The sequence below is a fragment of the Gouania willdenowi genome, chromosome 14, assembly GCF_900634775.1.
Source record: "Gouania willdenowi chromosome 14, fGouWil2.1, whole genome shotgun sequence".
NCBI lineage: Eukaryota > Metazoa > Chordata > Actinopteri > Blenniiformes > Gobiesocidae > Gouania > Gouania willdenowi.
In genome coordinates this window covers 26,263,483-26,287,476 of record NC_041057.1, presented here as the reverse complement: position 1 = coordinate 26,287,476, position 23,994 = coordinate 26,263,483, and the positions used below count along the sequence as shown (strand labels likewise).

At 38.7% G+C, this 23,994-nt stretch overlaps 1 protein-coding gene across 2 annotated transcripts in view; it reads left to right on the top strand.

The window, feature by feature from the left end:
- usp25 (ubiquitin specific peptidase 25) overlaps positions 1-23,994 on the top strand; it is a 49,974-nt gene that overhangs the window by 20,908 nt on the left and 5,072 nt on the right. The window contains exons 11-25 of one of the 2 annotated variants that reach the window (XM_028465849.1): positions 96-223; positions 327-422; positions 1,817-1,981; positions 2,835-3,073; positions 3,154-3,224; positions 3,320-3,548; positions 9,231-9,494; positions 9,915-10,054; positions 10,480-10,650; positions 12,184-12,279; positions 13,567-13,745; positions 17,929-18,007; positions 18,149-18,228; positions 18,547-18,670; positions 22,880-23,072. In XM_028465849.1, coding sequence (XP_028321650.1) covers positions 96-223; positions 327-422; positions 1,817-1,981; positions 2,835-3,073; positions 3,154-3,224; positions 3,320-3,548; positions 9,231-9,494; positions 9,915-10,054; positions 10,480-10,650; positions 12,184-12,279; positions 13,567-13,745; positions 17,929-18,007; positions 18,149-18,228; positions 18,547-18,670; positions 22,880-23,072 — 2,254 coding nt within the window. The remainder of the gene's footprint in view (positions 1-95; positions 224-326; positions 423-1,816; positions 1,982-2,834; positions 3,074-3,153; positions 3,225-3,319; positions 3,549-9,230; positions 9,495-9,914; positions 10,055-10,479; positions 10,651-12,183; positions 12,280-13,566; positions 13,746-17,928; positions 18,008-18,148; positions 18,229-18,546; positions 18,671-22,879; positions 23,073-23,994) is intronic. The other variant, XM_028465850.1, reaches the window with a different exon arrangement.

The window sequence follows — 23,994 nt, the reverse complement described above, 5'->3', positions numbered from 1 at the left end:
GATTTACACCAAAAGACTCTTTTTGTATCTCTCCTGTCACACAAACGAGCTCGAGTGGTCATGAATTTGACAGATTGTCTTGTTGTTTATTTCAGCACTGGTTCACTGAGCTCCCACCTGTGTTGACCTTTGAACTGTCAAGATTTGAATTTAACCAAGCTTTAGGTCGACCAGAGAAGATCCACAATAAGCTGGAGTTCCCTTCAATGCTTTACATGGACAGGTTGGCAAATGTTCTAGTTTTTAGTTTCTTGGAAGAAAAATAGTCGATCTTTTCTTTAAAGATCGTTGACGAATCTCATTTCCTCTGCATGTTGTGTTAATAGATACATGGACAGGAACAGGGAGGTCACAAGGATCAAGAGGGAGGAGATCAGGAGGCTGAAAGAGCATCTGACTCTGCTCCAACAGCGACTAGAGAGGTAAACACTGCCTATATCCAGATAGTTCGAGTTTTCTATTTTGTCGATAGAAAAAAATTACATTATTGCCTATATATATTCATAGCTTATTTTGTATTAAAATTCTTGTTTTGAAAATGCTTATTGTCCTTCTGTTTGTTAATACATGTCCCATTGTGTATTTTTTAAAAACAATTCCTTTTGTGTATTTTTTAAAAACAATTCCTTTTGTGTATTTTGTTGTCTTGTGTATTTTTCCAGTAATATTTGATGTCTTTCTGAGTCGTTTTGTTATTATTTTATCATGTTATGTTGTTTTTTTTTGGTACAGTATGTATGTTGTCTTTAGATTTTTTGTTGTCCCATTGTGGGTTTTTTTTCTCCTTTTGTCTTTTGTTGTCCTTTTGTTTATTTTTGTTCTTTTAGGTATTTATGTTGTCCCATTGTGCATGTTTTTCTCCTTTTGTGTATTGTTGTTCTTTTGTGTTAATTTGTGTTTTGTAGTAATTTTTGGGTATTTTTTTAGGTCATTTTGGGGGCCACTAGCACCGTGATGTTATTTTAGCCTGTGTCACATTTTGCATCAGCAAATTTAGTATTGAATTGTCTTTCTGGTCAGACTTTATTTGAATTAAAATGACCAAGATTCATATCGTATGTTGCCATTTTGAGAAGAAATGTCAAGATATAAATTTTTGTCCATATCGCCCAGCCCTGACATTACCACACAATACCTGTCACTTCAGTCAGGGTCAGAAACCCTGGATCAGAGGTTCTTACTTGGTTTGGATTAATGTCTCATCATTGCACTCTCATAACCAACAGAAAACCAAAGCTAGCAAAACATTTTGGAGTACTCGCATTTATTCAAAGAAAATATGGAGCCATTTAAATGTGAGATAATACAAAAACAAAATGATAGATTTACAGGTAAATGAAAATGTTTTGCAGGTAGTGATGCTTAAATGGGAAATGAAAGTGTATTTCAGCAGGTACACAACACAGCTTGTAATAATTCAGTTACCTGCCAGTTGTGAGCTAAAGACAACAATCAGTGTTTTTATCCACAAACTCAAAATGAACTAAACCAAAATTACAATTAAAGAGAAAGTACATTATTAAAGTATGTAGAATTAACTCTCCTTCACTTAATTAGTACAATAATTAGAAGGAAACAAAAATATTACTGCCATCTACTGTTAAAAATGTAACTTGACAGTACTGCAGAAATATATTATGATTTTAAGCCTTTTTTAACAGAGAAAAGTTCACAACGCTCTGAAAATAAGATGCTTACCCTTGCTTTCTAAGACATAACAAGTATTACTCACAATCTATGGCTGTCTCTGCCATGGTTAGCTCTCATATTCTTTCCTTTTTCGGTACCATCTTGGTTTTTTGTGGTTTCTGCTCAGGTATCTGAGTTATGGCTCCGGCCCCAAGAGGTTTCCTCTGGCAGATGTTCTCCAGTACGCCATGGAGTTTGCCTCCAGCAAGCCTGTGTGCACCTCTCCAGTGGAAGACATCGACACATCAGCGCCTCCCGGTGGCACAACTGGGCAACAGTTTATCCCACCATGGCAAGTACACCTACGTCCAGGGTTGGGGTCAATTATAATTGTAAACACGTAACTGATAATTATTTACAATTATGGCATAATTATAATCATAATTGTAATTGAAAAAAAATGTAATCGAGTTGAGATAATTGACTTTGTAATTATAATGATGGAAAAAATGATAAATGATGATAAAAAATTGTCAATTATATTTTGCTAAAAAGCCAAATGGTTCTATGGCTTACACATATGTAGTTAACAATTATTAAAATATGTTTTAGATCAAGTTTTCCCCACTAGCTGTCAGTGAATTTGCACACTCATACAGGTGGTAAGGGTTAGAAGAGTTAGGGGCTCGTGGGTTCGAGTCAGGATGTAATTTTTTTCCAATAGGGAAGACATATTTTTACAGAGATGTAACTCTCTAGATGTAACTGATGTTTTGAACAAAGAGTTTATAGTTATTGCTAAGTTCCACCTTTTGTTCCGAATTAGGCATTTCAATAAGATATGAATTATAATTAATGCACTAATATGTAAAGATGCTAAAATGACATTGTACACACATAATCACAACACTACATGAAAAAAAGTTTTTTATTGAACTTTAGTAGTTAAGAATGTAATTGCAATTGACTTTCAGGGTGAAAAAAATAATTGAAATGTTGTTGTAATTAGAAAAAAATGACATTTACCGTAATTGAAATTTAGTAATTGAAAACGTAATTGTAATTGAAAAATGTAATTGACTTCAACCCTGCCTATGTCATGTGTTTATTTTTATTTTCCCTTTGTGTTTTTGCATATCTGTGTCTAAAGTACCCGCAGGCTTGTCCGATCAATGGTTTTCTTTGCTTTTATTACTTCACTGCAGTGTTGCTGAGCAGGAGTCCCTATCCCCATCTGAGAGCTCAGGCCAGGCCTCGGGGCCCCCCACAGTGCCCCCTGTTGCCCAGTCACACAGAGTGCCACTCCACAAACCCTTCACCCAATCTCGGCTCCCTCCGGACCTGCCAATGCATCCGGCTCCACGCCACATCACTGAGGAGGAGCTGAGGGTGCTGGAGAGCTGCTTACATCGCTGGAGGAGTGAAGTGGAAAACGACACCCGTGGTAAGTGTTGGGATTAATGAACCAGAATGTAAATGTAGGGTTGGCCTTTTAAGATAAAGACACGCTGTTCTCCCTACTAGATCTGCAGGGGAGTATAACCAGAATCCACAGAACCGTTGAGGTTATGTATGCAGACAAGTCAATGATGCAGGTGAGTGACACATTTTTTTTTGTGTGTTTTTTTAAAAATACTTTTTCAGAGAAAAAATTCTTCTGATCAAACACTTCCCCTCTCTGTGTTTCCAGGTTCCTTACCGGCTTCATGCAGTGCTGGTCCATGAAGGTCAGGCCAATGCAGGTCATTACTGGGCTTACATCTATGACCCACATCAGCGCTGCTGGATGAAGTACAACGACATCTCAGTGACCAAGTCGTCCTGGGAGGAGCTGGTCCGGGACTCATTTGGAGGCTACCGCAATGCCAGTGCCTACTGCCTTATGTACATCAATGATAAGAAGCCATTCCTCATAGAAGGTACTTTTTAATGTATATGTGAAGAGTTCCCTACTTATGAAAGCATAAACATATCACAATAGTGAGGCTACTATGTATCCTCACTAACTACAAGCTAGCTGTATTTGACAAGATAAAGTCACACAGTGTTAAAAGGTTTCCTGAGCAGGCACACACCTTCCTGGTTGCTATGGCAACATCTCAAACACACAAGCACTTTTCAGAATTACATTGAAGAAACTCTTGTGTTGCTAGAATAGACTAAATGTAATTGGTGCTACATTTAAGCGCTTGTTATCGAACGCACTCATCAGTAGACTTGATACCAAAGCCACTATTGTTATCAGGACATATAAAAATATGCTTTTTCAAAACTTTGTGGCTTTACTTGTACAAATCTTTTTTTTTTTCCATGATAATATAACATGAAACAAAAAGTGACCTGACCTGGAGGGCCACAATCCAACAGGTTCAATTATCTCTTTACTTAAGCACAGCTGAATTTAATCATTCTGTCGTTATGCAGCTTTGCAGACGACCAGATGATAACCAATGTTTTACAATCCGGTGTAAAGGAACAGGGGTTTGACTGAAACGTGCTGAAGAGGACAATAAATGTCACTTTTACAAATGGCTGTGTCCATCACAACATGTAAAAAGCAATGTCGATTTTGTAATTGCTGTTCCATCTTTTTAGCCTTAATTATCCTGCCAAACTTGAAAGGATTTTTCATTCTCTGCTATGACAGAAAAAGGCCATAAAACCTTGCAAGATTCATTTTCTAGGTTGGACAAATACAATAAGATCAAAGTAAAACATCACAACCATTTGGAAAGAGAATTTGAATTTGACACAGTTTCACGGCTGTTTAACCCTAGGCTTTCCTACCTGTCTGCTGGTCTGCACTTCAGCTCCTTCCTCACCTGTACAAAGCTCTACACTAACTTTTCCAGTGGTAGCACTGGTGCGACCAACTTTTTCAGTTGGTCGCACCCTTTTTTGAATTTTGGTGGGGGGAGGTTGGGAGGTGTACAGCATAGCCATGCATGCTAATGAATAGTTGACTTAACTGGCGTACCGTAGTTTTATATGAAGTAAAGATTGACAATTACTTGAGATATACGCAAAATGTTTTCAGGTTTTAGTGACAATATTAAGTTTTTCTGTAACAAGCAGTGGCTGAAATAACAGGTCATTTATTTTATATAATTTTAAAAGAAGATGTAACATTTTTTTTTAAATAACAGCAAAGCATAACAACAGTTCACATGTATTCTTTTTTTATTTTGCAGAAAGGCTGTACTTGAGTTAAATTAACAGTAACATAACCAACTTAGCATCTGCATTGCTTCACCCCATGGAATTAAATTCAAAGGGTCCAGCTCTTATAATGGGGTCTGCAAGGAGCCATTTTGCCTCATCTCACCTGGATTAAAGTCCTCATGGAGCCAAAACAATACCTTCTCAATGAAGACAATACAGTGAATTAAATTCTATACAGTTAAAATTATATACAATAATGTTTGATATAATTTAATTAGATTTATATTGATCATGTAAACGGCAACTTAAAAACACTTTAAAATAAAATAAAATAGAAATCAAGAAATAAAACAGTATCTTGCATCTTCAAATTCTTACGCATTTCAGTTTACATGAACACAATGTTATATGAAGAAGATTTTTTTTTTTAGTTAATGTATTTCAAAGGCTACAAAAAGTTACTTGAATTTGAGAACACATGATCATGTGGTGAACACATGATCATGTGGTCAACACATGCTAATTGCTCATTTCTTGCCACACATAAAGCATACATATTTAACCTGCACATTGACAATTAAAATCTCTGTTTTTTTGTGTTTTTGTTCGTTTAGTTATTTTACCAGGGATTTAAAACTTAAGGTTAGTCAGAGGTGCAGGAAAGTTGATGATCTGTAGATGTTGCAGGAGATGAAGTAGGAAAGTGCTGAGTAATTGCACAATGTGATTTATTTTAAGGTAACAAATTGTTATATCTTGATTTTATTTGTCATTAATCATTAATAGCCTCTGTAAGAAATAACTCTTTATTTCAATAGTTTTTTTTAAAGCTATAAGGAGCCATTGCAAAAGAGTCAAAGGGCCACATTAGGCCCCAGAGCTACAGGTTGCAGACCCCTGCCCTGAGAGAACCACAGCTGAACATCTGGCCTGACATCATAGTCCATCAGTTCTGGTCCCTCCATGCTGATTCTGATGAGCATGTATGCTCTATTGCTGAGCTCAGCACGTTCTTCCGTTTTACTACTGCTCTCAATGTGAGTGCGCACTCAATGAAGGGCTTGTTATGCCTGGCTCCGTTCGCGGACTGCGCACACTGCAAAGGAGCACATTGGTGTTTATACTCTGCATTCACCGTTGCACTACCTGCAGCCACGTTGTGTGAGCACGCACCGTCTCCTCACCCGCAGCGCGGAGCGAGAGAGAGAGAAGTGCACTCTGTGGGACGTCAGCTGCACCGTCCAAAATAAGGTCACCCATACACACTTGCAAGAATGTGACCAGATAAATTGTTCACTCGCGCACACTGAAAATATACTCGCATATGCGACCATTTTGGTCGCAGTCTTGAGCCCTGGTTTAAAGTATGTGATCTCTGTAAATGTTTTCTTGGCAGTGAGCCTTTTAAACAATGAACTACTAAAGCAGTAGTACTCAAACCTTTTTGGCTTAAGTATCCACTTTCTCTTATTTCTGAATCCAAGTACCCTCTTTGTTCGACTACAACATTTTGCTCATGATACTATGAAAACAACAGCTATGGATCACAATGAGTGATAACTCAAGATAATAAACTCATTTCATAACTAAGTGGAATGAAACAGTATTTAGTGCCTTTAGTTTTTATCATTTCCTGTCATCTCCCACCTGGTGTGGCATCAAGACTGACCTTGTATTTTCAGTTAATTTTCTAATCAAGATCATAATCATTATTATGATGATCATTTTTAATTAAAAATAAACATTATAAAACCCCATATTTTTAATGCTTTCATTTGTTAATTTTCCTCCCTCATAGCAGGAACTGTCTAATGCGCTCCATGATAATGTTACACTTTAGGTGTTTGTCCAGGTGTTTGAGTGGGGGTCGAGTGATGAATTCAAGAATGCTCCTCGAGGCGATAACGACAGATTTACGGCACTCACATTTGCATGTCACTTAACTGCACCACAGACACACGTGTGTGAGAGGCAGTCGTTAGCTCAAATTAACAAACAGCATTATGGCACGTTCACACCAAACACTTCGAAAGGTTTACATACACAATATATGGTGGAGGCGCTTCTAGGAGCGTCGAGAGGTCCCACTGCGTATCTCGCACCTCCTGTGCGGTGCGTGTTGAAGCTTATGTGCGGCGGATGCAGCGCATTTTGAGATTTCAAGCTTTTGACGTGCGTCCGGTAGAGTTGAGATTCCCTAACCGTGACGAATTCAGAATAATGGGGAAAAAAATACACTAACCGAGACAGATGCGCAGGCGCTCTTCTGCTGGAATACAGCAACTGTAGTTGGTGTCCTGGTAGGAGATACGAGCGCCGGTGAGGGTCAGCAGGTCGTCAAACTCGGTCCAGGAGAGATGGAAGTAACGCTGAAAGCTGCTCTCGTCTAACGGCACCGAGGCGCTCTTCGATCACGTTGTCTGAAAGAAAGCTGAGCCACTCTCTCAATAATGTAGAACCGATGAACGGGAGTTGGAGGCGGCGTGTTCAGCAAGGAACTCCAAACTTTATTCTCCATTCAACCACACAACTCTGGCAAAGTCCAGAAGTTAAAGTTTTTCAGTTTATTCCAGGTGTGCAAAAATTGACCAAAAAAAAGTGAAGATCCCATGCTATTTACAACAACAAAAAAGAAAAAGAACAGAAAAAGTACACCTCAATGTACTCTAAAAAAAACAAGATCTTACTCCAACCATGCGTTTTGGCCTGTAGATTTCACCCACACTGCAACCAGGCATAGACTGACTTCCCATTCAAAAACGGCTCATCTGATAGCCCAAGCCCCACCCCTCATATTACATAATGAGGGGAAAATAAATTTTTATAATAAAATATTATATTGATTAAATTAATACAATTGTTTCTTATAATATAAAACAAAATTCCATAACATTCCTTCACTGAATGATGCACATAAGGCAGTGTAATTTAAAGATAACATAAATCATTCACCTCTATGAACAGCTGATCAATCACACAGCGCACAAACATTCTTAAGACTAGGTATCGTACATGCACTTCTGTTTGGGGCGTTCCCTAAACGACGCATGTAGAAGAGCGAGAGAGGTGAGTGAACGTATGAGCGGCAGGATCCTGTGTGTATTCTGTAGTGACCGTATAGTTTCTGTCGTGGGTCCCTCTCCTGCCCTTACAACGGCACCCCCGCGGTGTTTACTGTGTGCGCAGCCTGTGCTTTGAGCTGGTGAGGGAGGGTAGAGTAGCAGCACGCTGTAGTGTCTTTAATGACGTGGACATAGGCATGACTCCGTCACACCCTCTAACATCACAGTGCACACACTGAGTCACACCAAAATACATCCGACCGGGAACACCGCCTTCTCAACACAATAAGGGTTTCCCACCACTTCAGAGTCACTGGGTGAATTATGAACATAAATGATTGCCACGATATCATCCATTGTATGATCAACAGAGAAGCCCCTCCCCAAAACGCTCTTCCCAACTTGTTTGGACGTGCATCCGATGCTCTGTGACAAGCGTCTGATTCAACAAGCACAAGCGTCCAACTAGGGGTGTGAGGCACGAAATGCGTTTGGTGAACGCAGCATAAAACCTGGGATAATAATAATATTTAAAAATGAAGAGTTGGTTAATACAGACCAAAGACAAAAATACAAAAGGCCAGTGGAGAGAACAGTAGATGAGAGCGGATAAATACTGCTATAAACACATACAACCCCGGTGGCTCTGCGGTCACCCCCTCCTCACCGAAGGGACTCTGGGCCGACCCACTTTCTCCGGATGGGTCTGGGTCTCACACTCTTCCCCGCTCCACGCTCCTTGGGCACTCTGCATCCCCCATCAAGCAACGTGCTCGCCGCGGGTGCACTTGTGGGGGAAGCACTGGGGTGCGCGGGCACCGCCCCCGGCCCGATATGCCGTCCTTCGCTCGTAAACGAAACCACACTCTGTGGCTTTTAAACCTATCTTGACTAATTGTTCTGATAACATGTAAATCATTTCATGGATGTCATGCTGTTGTTCTCTCTTGTGCTGTTGTTAAGCCCGTGCTGTTGGAGGTAATTAATGCACGAGTCCTGTGTGCAAGTTTTTTACATTTTCAGTCAACCAGGGATAGTGCGGGTCATTAGTCTCTGTCACCGTTTTGTTGGGGATCGTGTGCTGAAAAGTTTGGGAACCCCTGTTCTAAAAGATCAATGTCTCTGTGAACCTTTTGTTGATGAGGAAATGTATTAATGTAGCTGCTGCTGTGACGTCGGTGTCATTTTTACATATACTGTATATATTATTGCTGCAAATTTATGGGATCTATTCTTTTCTCTATATTTTGGACCACGCTTTATTCAAAATGTAGTGACTGTTGCAGATAAGGAATCCTGTTTCTTAACACGAAGAACTAACTTTGTAACAAACATCAGCTAAACTTTGATCACTTATTCTTATCCCCTCATCTGCAGAGGAGTTTGATAAGGAAACTGGGCAGATTCTCAGCGGCATGGACAAACTCCCACCGGACCTGAAGCAGTATGTGAAGGAGGACAATGAGATGTTTGATAAGGAGATCGAGGAGTGGGATGTCCTGCAGGCCCGCAAGGCTCAGCAGGAGAAGCTGGCCCTTGCAGCAGCGGCTGCTGCAGCTGCCTCTGCGGCGTCCAGCACCTCCACTTCTTCCTCGTCCCCTCAGCCAATGAGTATCGAGTCCAGCCCTCCAGACAATGCAGGTCAGGGTCGTGACACAAAGGGGCGGACTAGAATACCTAAATGAGAATCAATACTGTTGAGAGGATATATACAGAAAACCTGGAGGTCAGTGGGGATAGAAGAGTGATCAACTGTGGAGCATTAGCTCACAGCCTTTAAAACTTCATCTGAATGTGTGAATACAGTATACACTATCATAAAAGTTAAGTGTGCTAGATGTTAACCTTCATCCAAACTGATCATTACTCTGCTGACAGCCCATTGATCTTTAATAATATTTCAACCAGACACTCGGGAAGTGAATAACAATCATCTCTTTATAATGGGAGAAAGAAGCCATTTTTGAATTAGAAGTAGACTTTCTTTTAAAATCATACGCGTTCATATTTGAAATGCTGTCCCAGTGTTAGTGATGTGTTCTCTCTGCCTCCCCCACCCAGCCCCGCAGCAGGATCCCGAATACATGGAGCAGCCGTCTCCCACACACGACTCCAAGCGGCTGCAGGAGGACACAGAGAGAGCCATTTCCAGGGCCACCGCCGAGCAAGAGGAGAGGAGCCCAGAGGCCTTGTTAAACGCTGTACGTAACACATGCAAAGATACGCAGTGTAGCACACAAACCATCACACGGTTCTAGTCTGGATTCATCCCAATATGTTGGTTTTAGGAAATGCCATTAGTCCCATTAGTTCACAAGAATACTTTAAAAAATTATGACTTTTATTACAAGGGTTAAAATACACTATAACCACTAAAATAAACTATTAATATTAACTGTTACAATGAACATGCACATGTGGTTTTGAAATGTGGCTAACTAAACATTAGCATTTTCTTCCAGTTCCTCTGTTGAATAAACGGTTAATTAATTCATGCGTATTTTTCAGTTCCATCCCAAATCTCCTGTGTTTGTGTTTGGTTCATAAGGACTATTTTTCTCCATTCTCCCTGTCGTTTCATCAGTTCTCCATCTTTTCTGCTTCACCTGTCCTGTTGTCTTCACAGTTTCCCCAGTCCCTCACCTCCCCTCTACCCGACATCAGGCCGAACACTCCCTCCTCAGCTCCTACTGAGCTTTCCTCAGAGAAGGCACCTCTTCAGCGCACAGTTGAGGTGGCCATTCCCAGCGTGGGAACCTTTGTTATCCAGTCAGAGGAGGGGGGGTATGATGATGAGGTAGCATTGGTCTCCCTTTTTTTGTTTTGTTGCCTTGATAGATATCTGAGCCTGTGTGACATGAGAATTAGAAGTCACGTAGCTCTGTGTAAGGTTTTTTGGCCTCAGAGTGATTAGAGCAGACCTCTTACTGTGTCTCTGATAATGATATATCCAGTATTTTTTCCCTAAAATTACATGAATTTTGTTCTAGCTTTATCCCATTTGCTTTTAGAAACTATATTTTATATTTAAAAAATAATGATTTATTTAAAAGAAATGTTTTTAATCTTGCATGTTGTATCTGTGGTCAAGTGTTTTGACCAGTGCCTTGAAGCTTTTTGACAACATATACTGAGGCTTTGCCTTGGCATATGAATTTAGTGATGGCGTCTGTGAGTTTGCTGTGTCTGCAGGACTGCTGGGCTGCTGAAAGAGTTAAATTTGATATGTTTTCTCATCAAAACACAAAGTGCATTTAAGTTGTTGATGAAGAGCAGCTTCTCTGCTTTATCACAGTGAAGTTTCACTGTCTGCTCAAATCCCGTCTCCTGTGCTCTGCGCGTCTCGAAGCGAGTTCTGTGCATCCATTGCAGCGCAGATCATTTCTTGTTCGTGCAGCTTTGCTTTAATCTCAATTCCAAATAATGATCTTTATAATGTGGGTCAAGTACAGTCGCGATGAAGTGCAGAGGATCTCAATGAAACGTGCGCTGACGGACTTTAAAAGCAGATTCATGCTGCCGATACGTAGTTTACATTTTTTGAAACTGCGCGTCAAGCTGTGATGATGCATAAATTTCACTTGAGGGTGGACTTTTCTTTGTTTTCACTCCATGCTTCTTCTCAATCTCTGCTTAGAGGACTCTTCAGTGCTCAGATGTATTGAAACGCGGCCGCTCCACGGACACGTTGGCTTGTATCCAGACACGCACGCGCTTGACCGCTGTTTTGTCGCGTCATCACATTTTGTTTCAGTGCTTCGACTGAAACTGCAGTTTTTCATCCGAAATGTAATTTTTGGTGAATCACTAAAAATAATGATATAAACAAAGGTTTATTTCGTATGGTAGACGTTTTTATATTGCACTACGACATATATCGTTATATCACATCGCTCTAGTTTCTGATTTGTTAAGTCTCTTCTCTAGGCGGACTGTTAGTCAGCACAAAGTCAGTTAAAGCTTCTTCTTTAGGCATAATGAATGAAACGGTTGAGGCTGTGGCAGAAACACTCTCCTGTACATTGGATTTCACACTGTATGAAGTGATCCTGGAATGAGAGTTTTGTACTGTATACCTACAGTAGTGTGGGTCAGTGTGTATGGAGTGTGTCGCCATACTCTTCCTGACTGGCTGGCTGTCACACATTGTCGCTTTGGTCTGCTCACCTATGAGTGTGAAGACTGTGCGTTGTGCCTGCCTGTGACCTTTTAACCAATGCATGGACTGCTGCCTGAGGTTCTGCATGTCCTCGATGTGCCCTGCTTGTCTCCCCCTGTTGGTCACCAGGGCCTGTTGTTTTCTTTGACATGGTTTCTGCTTCCCGGGCAGACTATGATGAATCCCAGTATGCAGGGTGTCATTATGGCCATTGGCAAATCCTGCAGCGTGTTTGAAAAGAACGGGCCTGAGGCAGCTTTTTTTAAGGTACAAGGTTCTCCTCTCATTTTCCTTTTCCTCTGTCCTCACCACCTATCCATTTTTTTATCCCTCCTCACATTCTTTCTGTGTTTGTTTCTTTCTGTAGACATTTTCAACATGAACCAAGAAGAGATGTATTCACTTACCTCAAACAAAAAGCAAAAACAAAAGATGTTGACAAATTAAAACTAAGTGTTAACATTTGTTTTACTAAGATCCTTAGTAAGGAGCACAAAATTTGGTGAACACTCAAATAGATTGAACACACTGTTTACATGTTGCACTGGATTTACTAAGAGTGCCAACACAGATGATAACGGGTGCAAAAGTGGTGAAGTCTGTCCTGTTTACATTCTGTTTGCAACAGAAACAGTTTCTAAGCAGGAGAAACCCAATGTTGGAGGCTGTCTGTGAGAAAGTCATGTAAGAAAGAAAACAAAAAGAAACAGAGTCAGGGAGAGATGGCAAGATATAAAAAGAAGAATGAAAAAAATTGTTCAGAAAAAATATTTCAATTATTTTTAATTAATTCATTAAACAATGTTGGAATGATCTTTCCTTTCTGTTAACATTTATATTATTTATGGTAGATCCACCATAATTAGCACACACAATCAATTGACATTTTAACCCCTTAGTGTATGGATTCATTCTAAATTTAAAGTGATCAATTATTAAAAGTTTTATGGATAAAGATTAATTTTACTACACATTAAGAACACACACACAGAGAGTAAAAATACACTGTCATGCGCACACAACCATTTAGTACCGGTATTACATTTTGTAATGCAGCAAAGATAGTACACACATTTTTCACAATTTAGGCTAAAGTCTCAAGTATGAGTTTATTCCACTCTAAAATGTAAGCGTTTGTATTGAAAAGAGGAAGTGAACAAGAGCGGTTTTCCTTTTCTTTTTTTTTTAATTTCTGTTTTTTACACTTAAAATTTTCAGTTTAACAAATATACAAAATAGGCCTCCTTTTTTTTTAATGTCTTTAACTGTATTATTCACTTCATTTCAGTTCAGTTAACATTTTTGGTTATCCGTTACTTTGAACTTGAAATGAAATAAGCGTGTTTATAAGAACTACTGTATGTAAAGTCAAAAATAACTGGCAAATCTGGTTTGATTTTTGTGAAGGAAATGGGGTCCATTAAAGCTTTTAGTAACTTGTATTTTTTTCACCTCATTTTTCCAATGCATTTCTTTTAGAATATTTTGGTGTTTATTAGGATACCATAGAGTCCAGTGTGCAGTCCAGAATCATAGTGCTATGTCTCTATGCAGGCCATCAAACTGGAATACTCTCGCCTCCTGAGACTTGCCCAAGACGATGCCGCACCAGGGATTGACTTCCGTCTGCAACACATCATCGTCTACTTGATCCAGAACCAGGCGCCCAAGAAGATTCTGGAGAGGACGCTGCTCACCCAGTTTGCTGACAGGAATCTGGCCTTTGATGAGAGGTAAATAAGAATCTATAGCTTACCTTACTTGAAGCTGAAAAAGGATTGACCATATATTGCACATACCGGTACTAGAGTGTTCTTCTGACTTTTTAAGTTAGGCAAGAGCTGTCAAAAAAAGTTTTTCAGAGCATAGGGGGATTGCATGAGCGAGCACCATTGTCGCATAAAATTTTGAGAAGTTATTAGTTTAATTGGTGATGGGTCCGGATGAATGTAGTTAGAGTTACTCGTCCTTGGTATAGGTCCTCCACTAATAAATACTCAGGCACTGTAGAGATAAGAAATAACATTTGATTCAAAAGACTGATTCCAAGACGCGGTTTTCAAATTTAAATGAGGTATTATGTTGGACCTGCAGTAATATTGAAACACTCACAAGAGACGGGAAAACCAGGGAAGTCGTTCCTGTGCTTCGTTGGCGTTAATTTTAGTTTTTATAAAAACAACGGATGGAAAACAAAAGCCCAGTTGTGTGCAAATTGAGTAAGTAAGAGTTTGCTGATCACCGGGGCTCTTCTAGCCTCGGTTACTACGTTAGTTACCCGCCAAGGGTTCAGGGTTCAGAGCCAATATGAATAAGTTCATGAGTGACAAATGAACAAAGTCAGTGGATAAATGATTGTAGTGGACAGTCGACCACTCACGGTGGTAGAGGATGTGGGGCGGGGCTAGAAACTCAATTTCAAACAAAACTCATCTGCTTCATCAGTTGCTGTGTTTATTTAATGCTACAAATATCCTATTTTGCACTGTTTCCAATAAACACAATTTTGTTGTTTAAGCTCGTTCATTTTTTTCATTGATTCAGTCGTATACCATAATCCATTGAAATAAAAATGTTGCCTCTTGTGTCAAATATTGTTTTGAGATTATTCGAAATTCATTGATTACAAAGTCTCTTATTCCAGTAAATAGATTATTTTTTTATTCAAGTCCAACCACTAATAAAAACATGTGGAGCCCCAGACTTGACATGGTGAAAAAGATTGTGTTGTGGCCATGAAACAGTAATTATTAATATAAATATAATTCCCAGTGGTTAGCGCGGTTAGTTGCTGCAGCAACAGCAGATGCAGTCAAAGAGAACCAGGGTGCTAAGCTGCCCTCGTCTAGATCGTATGGCTTTTAAAAAAAACATTACAACTGTTAAGTGTTAATATGTGAGTGTGTGTGCAGCTCTGTGTGATGACGCGTCACATGCATAATATTTGACCTTTTGGTGCAAAGGGGACTCATGGCAGTTTTCAAATGCAGAGGTGGCAAAAGTACTAGTCTTCAGTACTGAAGTAAAAATATAGATACTTGAATAAAAAATAACTCTGGTAAAAGCAAAAGCACATGCTACTAAATGTACTTAAATAAAAAAGTAAAACAAACATCCCTTCAATAATAAAAAAAAAAAAGGTTTTTAAACCAGCAAATTCCATATCTTTTATTTTTTAAGAATGCTCCCCCCAGAACAGATAGCCCCTGAATTATTGTCAGCTGGAAAATGCAATGAATTTGCTGTATATTTCAATGAAAAAATACAATCAATAAGGTCAAACATCTGAACAAACAGCAAAATAACAAAAAGCTTGAACAGCTTCAACCACTGAGGGATGAGTCAACTACAATGTTAGTTTATTACAGTGAACCCAAAAACAATAGAGGAAACTGTTCAGCAGATGAATCCATCAACGTGTTGCCTTGACACATTACCCTCAAACTTGTTTAAAACTGTCATAAAATCAATTGTCACTGATTTGTGTCAGATAATTAACTGCTCATTCCAATCAGGCACCGTACCAAAATCCCTGAAAGTAGCTGCTGTGAAACCTCTGTTAAAAAAGAAAACACTTAATGCCTCTATACTGGCTAACTATAGACCAATCAGCAACCTTCCATTCATGGCCAAGATCATTGAGAAGGTGGTCTTCAACCAACTGAGTCAATTCTTAACATTCAACAAAATATTTGATAAATTTCAGTCAGGTTTTCGTTCTCATCACAGCACTGAAACTGCTCTGATCAAAGTGATCAATGACATAAGGTTGAACACTCATTCAGGAAAAGTATCTGTTCTTATTCTATTGCATCTAAGTGCTGCATTTGACACTGTAGATCATATAATTTTGTTGCACAGATTGCAAACATGGGTTGGGCTAAATGGAAAAGTAATGCAATGGCTTAAGTCCTACTTGGAGGAGCAAAGTTTTTTGTAAGCATTGGAAACTTTGAATCTGACAGATTATTAATGTCCTGTGGGGTTCCTCAGGGCTCTGTTATTGGACCCCTTCTGTTTAGCCTTTATATGCTTCCTTTAGGACAAATTTGACAGAACTGCAAGGTTGATTATCAGAGCAACGCAGATGACACACAATTATATCTATCACTGAACCCAGATGACTATGGTCCCATCGAGATGTATGACTGCTTAGAAAAAGTAAACAGCTGGATGAGTGAAAACTTCCTTCAACTAAACCATGACAAGATGGAGGTGATTGTCTTTGGTAACAAGGAAAAGAGGACAGCTGTCAGAAATTATCTTGAGTCTCGATCTTTAATAGCTAAAGACCAAATCAAAAACCTTGGTGTTCTGATTGACTCAGATCTGACATTCAGCAGTCAGATGAAATATATCACAAAAACAGCCTTCTACCACCTAAAGAACATCTCCAGAGTGAAAGGTTTAATGACTCAGAAAGATCAGGAGAAACTGGTCCATGCTTTTATCTCCAGCAGACTGGACTATTGTAATGGTCTTCTGACAGGAATCCCCCAAAAGAGCATCAAACAGCTACAGCTGGTTCAGAACGTTGCAGCTCGGGTCTTAACCAGAACAAAGAGGTCAGAACACATTACTCCAGTTTTAAAGTCTTTACACTGGCCTCAGAATAGACTTTAAAGTTCTGCTGCTGGTGTATAAATCTGTGAATGGGTTTGGTCCAGAATACATCAGTCACATGTTAGTCAGGTATGAACTCAGCAGGTCTCTCAGATCTATGGACACAGGTCAGATAGTAGAGCCCAGAGCTCACAGTAAACATGGTGATGTTGTGTTTAGTTGTTATGCTGCAAAGAAGTGGAACAAACTACCAGCAGAGCTGAAGTCAGCATCTAATGAGAACATTTTTAAATCAAAGTTAAAGGCTCTTTTTTTATCTCGCCTGCATATGATTGAGAGGGAGATTTTTGGTCATGTTGTTGATGTAATGTGTTTGTTGATGATTTGAATTGATTGTACTGATGATTTTAAATGTTCTTATTGATTTTAAACAGTTGAATGTTTCATCATGTAAAGCACATTGAGTTGCCTTGTGTATGAAATGCACTATACAAATAAATTTGCTTTGCCTTGCCTTAATAATACAAACATTTTTTAAATAAAACGTGTCAAGAAAAAAAGTGCAAATGCTCAATAAAACCCAAAGCAGCTTTGAGTTTAACATTTTTAAGAACTTGTAGAAAACTGGTACATGTAAATAAATTAAATATGTTACCCTTTATGAACACCTGGAGAATTTAGCACTCATTATAGATAACATTTGTAAATAAAATGTTTCAAGAAAAAATAGCACATGCTCAATTAAACCCAGAGCAGCTTTGAGTTTAACATTTGTAAAAACTTGAAACTGTTAACCATAAAACTAAGGGACCTGCCTAACAAAAAAAAAATTTCATTTGTCCTGAAGAAAATCTTGCTCTCCAGAACACGGAGACGTTGCTGTGCTGAAAAGTGTTGTAACTGCCAGCGGGGGGCAGCAGAGGCCTGTATTGTGTATCTTTGACTGTCTGACACCAATAATGTTCTCACACATTCTTTCATTTGTTCTTCTTGTTTAATATTCCCTCCATGGTTGGTGTAAACTCTGAAATGTTGGAGTGCTTTTCTGTAATGTCACCCGCCGCCTCAAACTTCCAAACCCTTCATGTTGGCCTCGTTCCATATTCATAAATGAATAATTGATTTCTCCCTCCTCCTCTATTTTCAGCTAGATAATTAGATTTATGTTTGCACGTGGCCTCAATAGGGTCCTCTGGAGGAGTGTTTAACTTCTGCTCTCAGCACTAAAGAGTGATTCATTAGGCCATGTTAGGGCCTTTAGGGCCGGCCGGACCGTTTCATCTCCTGGAGTATCACAGTGACTCACCACTTCAGGACTAATGCTCTTTCTTTCCTCCCTGCCTCCTTCCACAGATGTAAGAGCATCATGAATGTGGCACGTTCCAAACTGGACCTAATTAAGCCTGAGGAGGTCAACATAGATGAATATGAGGTGAAGAGACTTCCAGTCAAATAATGCAGTAGATGCAACACATCTACACAGAAATAGTTTTTCTCAATATTTATATTTATATTCATGGCTTTGACCCAAACAATCCTGCCTTTAATAAATACATGTGTCATTCTCTGTCAGATGTGGCATCAGGACTATAGGAACTTCAGAGAGACAACCATCTTTATGATAACTGGCCTGGAGCTTTTTCAGAAGAACAAGTAAGGCAACACTTTTTCTTTCTATAGTGTTAAGTATGCTGATATTTAACAGGACATAGATGAGCGACAAACTGCAGACTTTTCATGTTACTGAAAAGGATGAATAAAGCCTGGTTTTGCCTTCTGGCCCAGATTTCGCTAAGCACCGGCCCCCCATGTCCTGCAGGGGGCACCAGCTCCCACTTTTCCTGTTGTGGTCCAGTATTAAAGCACTGGGTTCAATGAGTTCCTTTCCTCTGTGAACTGGTTTGCACTCTGAGTTCTCGGGGCTTCTGTGATGCGCTGTGATCCGACGCTAACCTCTGCTTGGCTTTGCAGCTTCGTGGAGGCTCTGATGTATCTGATCTACGCCTACCAGTATAACAAAGAGCTGCTGTTGAAGGGTCTGTACAGAGGTCACAACGAGGAGCTTCTGGGTCATTATCGGCGTCAGTGTCTGCTGGTGAGCCACCGACTCTCCCTGTTTGTCCATTACTGGTTCACACACTTCCTGAATGCCTCACCTCAGGTCTGTTTTGGAAGGGACACTCCCTCCTGTGATCCCATCATTACTTTATCCCTCCCTCTTTTGGAATGACTCAGCAGAATTGAAATGGCGATATGCCAAGTAGTTTTAGTGAAAGCTTTTACTGAGATATTGAAGCCTCCAGTGCATCTGTTTGATCTGATACCCACTGGTTAATAAACAATGGTTTCAGTATGCCATCCTTCAGGCTATGCTCTAGTGATATTTACCTGAGGCTGTTTTTGTGGGATTGGCCACTCTCATTGCTGCACTCGGTAACCTTGCACCAGCATTCTGCTCCTTATGTTCTTTGGAGCACTGATAGGAAGCAGGAGGGCCAGGGAGTGTAAACACATTACCGTGTCCTCAGATGACCCCCAACCATCACAGCTCCGAGCCCACCGGGTCACTTCAGATCTGCGTCCAGCACCTCCGGCTCCGACCGCTCGGCTGTTTACCTCAAGCTTTTGTTTTAATTGAAAACACCGCCCGCATCGACACACTTAATGTGCTTGGATGTTTTTGCAAATCCCACCTCGCAGCGCCCTGATTCCAAACAGCTCTGCTGAGTATCAGATTGTTTTCTTCAGTGAGGTCATTGAGTTTGTCTGCAGCCGCATTAAGTTTCTGCCAAAAACAAAGAGGAAAGCTGGAATCCAGGCTGAGGCTCGAGGAGGGTGACGGAGCATCTGCAGCTTGTGTGACTGGCTGATGCTCAATGATGAACATGATGCTTTAGGTCTCAAGCTATTTAATGGGTAGAATGCAAATCTCTGATGGAACCAAACGTATCATAAACACTGTGACATTTTTCAGTTTTAGATTCTATTTGTATGAAGCCAATGCAGGCTTATTAAATTCAGGTTTGAAAATAAAATGCTGTGTGAGACAAAACCAATCCACCCCTGATACATTCCCACATCACTGTTCATTTTATCGACTAATAATTTTTATCGCAAACTAAAACATTATTTAATCAAAAGCACAATGACAAAGTTGTTTTAATCCTCTAATTAAAAAACTACACAATAATGCTCAATCTGGTGAGTGAGAGACATCTTATCTCTTACAGCTCCAATCTCCTGCTGCTGTTCTTCCTATCCATAGTTTCCAGTGTGATTGTGCTTTGGTGATTGTTTTTGAAAAATATCTCTTATTACTATTTATGCTCTTACCATTGTTTTTATGGCTGAACAATAATTATTGATCGGTAAAAGGATTTTAATTATTTTGAAAAAAAATATTTTCTTCCAATGAAGCACTAGCTGATATTACACTATTGTAAACTATTTTATTTTATTTTTACTATTACTATTGCACTATTTGTAAACCAAATAGAAAAAAGTCAGATATTGCTAATTTTTTTTTTTGGCAACAACATATTTAGACTGTAATTTTCTTTACTTAAAGGGATCTTTACAAATGTGGCCTAGACTAAAACCTTTGAAATGTGCTTATTAGAAGATCTATGCCCAACAAAACGTATCATTTTGCACCATATTTGTTTTATTAACTTTTAAAGATTGGACTACTTTACTGTTTTAGAGCCTGTGTTCTGCCATCTTAAAATCACGTGTACATTTCTAAGGTTTTATGCCACATTTATTTTACGTAAGTGTCGAGTTAAACTTATTCGCTTTTGGCTGTCTTCTATAACAAGATAGATATTTAAAAAATAAATTAAAAAAAACTGTACAGTACACCACACTTCTACAAATTACATAAGGCAAGGCAAATTTATTTGTATAGCGCATTTCATACACAAGGCAACTCAATGTGCTTTACATAATAAAACATTCAACAGCTTAAGAATAATAAGATTTAAAATCATCAGTAAAATCAAATAAAATAATTAATATAGGGTACTAGGAGTGTGGATGGACGACAAGCTGACCTGGAAAAAACATATACAAATAGTTAAAAACAAAGTTGCCAAAAGCAGTTACATCCTATGGAAGCTTCAACAAATCCTACACACCAAATCACTTAAAACAATCTATTCTTCACTCATAGCATCGCACTTAAACTACTGCTCCGAAATATGGGGTAATAACTACAAAACGTATCTTGAACCACTATTTAAACAACAAAAAAAAGCTATAAGAATTTTACATAAAGTACCATACAACACACACACAAACGATTTATTTGAGAAGTCAAAATACCTAAAACTGCAAGAAATAATACACTACAACACACAAATACACGCATTTAGGGCTGCATCTAAAAAACTACCACATCGAATACAAAAACGTTTCACTTACAATCAAAATCCCTATGAATTCAGACATAATAATGTGTTTAGACCAAACAGGATCATATCAAACGTTGGCAAACATAGTACTGTGCATAGAGCCATGAACCTCTGGAACAGCCTTGACGAAGAGACACAACAGTCAGATAATCTGAAACAATTTAAGGACAAAACGAGGAGTACATTTTTACACACATACAGATCTCAAGTCAACTCTTCATTGAACGCTACAGCGACGACATGGAACTCATTAACTGGTCATTGAGAGTTGGAGGAACGTAAACAACGACTGGAAAAGAAAGCCAGAGGAAATACGGAAGAAAAAGACTGTGAGGAAGAGTAACAACTGGAACAATGACTGCAGACGAGAACACATCACAAAAAAAAAAAAAAGGGACAAAAAAAAAAAAAAAAATAGGGAAGAAACGAGGTTGGATGTAAAATTATCTGTGTTCAAATTAGGGGACGGATCTGGATAAGCATAATGCTTTTTTCCGTCGCCCTTTCCGGCATGAAAAAGGACAAAAAAGGACAAAAAAAAAAAAAAAAAAAAAAAAAAAACAATGATGTGATTTTGCTCTGAATGTCAAATGAATTTCTGTGAATGCAACCATGTCGGAAATGAACTGAAAAAAAAAAAAAAAAAAAAAAAAAAAAAAATCATCAACAAACACATCAACAACGTGACCCAAAAATCTCCCTCTCAATCATACGCAGTAGACTTAAAACTTTGACTTAAAAATGTTCACATTGGATGCTGACTTCCAATTTAATATAAGAAAATTAAAGACCTATTTTAATTTAATTTAATTGAAAGACTAAATCAAATTCCCCTAAAAGGCTTCATCCAAAACTCTGACTAGGTCAGTCAGCACTTACTTATCTCAATCTTAATAAAGTGACACAGTAATACTTTTATATTTAAGATAAGATATCCTTTATTCGTCCCACAAAGGGGAAATTTGTAGAGTGTCACAGCATATATATATATATATATATATATATATATATATACACACACACACACACACACACACACATACATGGGCCTGTATACAGTATAGATAGAAAGAGGGAAAAAGATGGTGCCACATTATGTGACTTTGTGCAGAGCTATCATTCAGTTTTTGTGAAACAACAGCTTAACAGTGGAGGGGAAATGCAAAAATGTCCCCACGTCCTTATGAAGCACCTATTTAGTTATCATTGTAACTGAAAAGATTGGCTTATTGAGGATTGCGGTTTATGTTTTTATCATTGCTGTAAATATCATTGTATTTTCTAGACAAAAATGTAATTGATTTAAAGAAGTTGATCGAGTTTTTTTCTCTTTACTTTATTGAAAATTGTACATGTCAGGGAAACGTGAGCAAAATACAGAACATTTTTGAATAGCAGAGCATAAATAGCATAAATACATTACAAACACACACAAAATATAACAGATGTGGACAGACTGCTGTCTGTAGCTGAGTGAATGTAGAAGAGCTTTTTAATGTTTTTCTTTGTGAAAACAATTGAAATTACACATTTTCACCTAATAAATGTTTCAGAAAAGAAACACAATTTCTGTGATGATGATTCATTGGGTCTTTTTAATGGAGATTAATTATGATCAGATTTGCAATAATTAGTGACAATAAAAATCTAATAAAGCCTGTAGTTTTTATGGTCAGTTCCTGATCAATCAGAGAATCCCAGATTCTGCTTGTTCGTTAATATCACTGCTTGGCTTCTTGATTTGATATCAATTTGATACGTTGTTTTGTCTTTTGAACCTGTAGCCTTTTAGAAAACTAAACTAAAACTAAATGTAAAACTGAATCCCCACATTCTATTGTGTCCACATAAATGAATAAAGCACTTAACGGTGTTGTTGTCGTACTCCACAGAAACTAAATGAGCAAGCAGCAGCCATGTTTGAGTCTACAGAGGAAGTGGAGGTGACCATAGGCCTGGGCATCATGAATGAGCTGGTGGTTCCCTGCATCCCTCTGCTTCTGGTCCACGACACAGAGAGAGACCTGCTGGCTGTGGAGGACATGAGAAACCGCTGGTGCTCGTACCTCGGCCAGGAGATGGAAGGTCAGTCCTCTACAGAGAACAAACATCCCTCAGTGTTTGTAATGTAATAAAAGGTGGTTAGCGTTCAAAGATCTTAAGCTTCAATTTACCCCTAATATGTTTTGTTTTTTTTTACTGTTTTTCTAATGATGGTAAAATATATTTTTCCTTTAAAGTGCTTTATCATTCAACACTTCACACCTTACGCCACTTTTGTAAACTCAAGGCCAGGGGGCCAGTTCCTGCCCTTTAGAGCAGTGTTTCTAAAATAAGGGTAAGTGTACCCCATGGGGTACGCGATGGTACTATAGGGGGTACTTTAGATAGAGAGGGAGAGAGTGGAAAATTAACAAATAAAGACTCATTCTTGGTTCCACCCCAGGCGTGAGATGACCGGAAATAATAAAAACTATAGAAATAAATCTATTCAGGAGCCACTAAAACAACACACAATCTTAAACAACTGTAATTCTGTACTTCCACTTTGTGAAATATGAATCAAGTTCAACTAAAATGCAGTAAAAAAAAAGAAGAAAAATCTAAGCTCAAACACCATTCAAAATCTAATTTCTTTGGCGTCACCAGAAATTTTTTATCAAAATGGGGTCACGATCCATAAAGGTTTAGAAACCACTGCGCTAAATACGGTTTCTTTCCACTTATTTATATTATTAGATTCTTTAAAAAGTGTTGTCACTTGTTCATTCCATCATTGTGCTCTATAGTTGTTTTTAAATAGGTTTCTAAGCCAAAGGGGGTACTTGGATTCAGAAATAAGAGAAAAGATTACCACTCTGGCGGGAAAGGGGGTACTCGAGCCAAAAAAGTTAGAACCACTGCTTTAGAGCATCAAATTTGGCCTGTAAGAGAAAGTAAAGAGAAAACAAGAAAAATGTGAATTACTACCTATTCAGTTGTAGATACACAAATTCAATGAAACTTT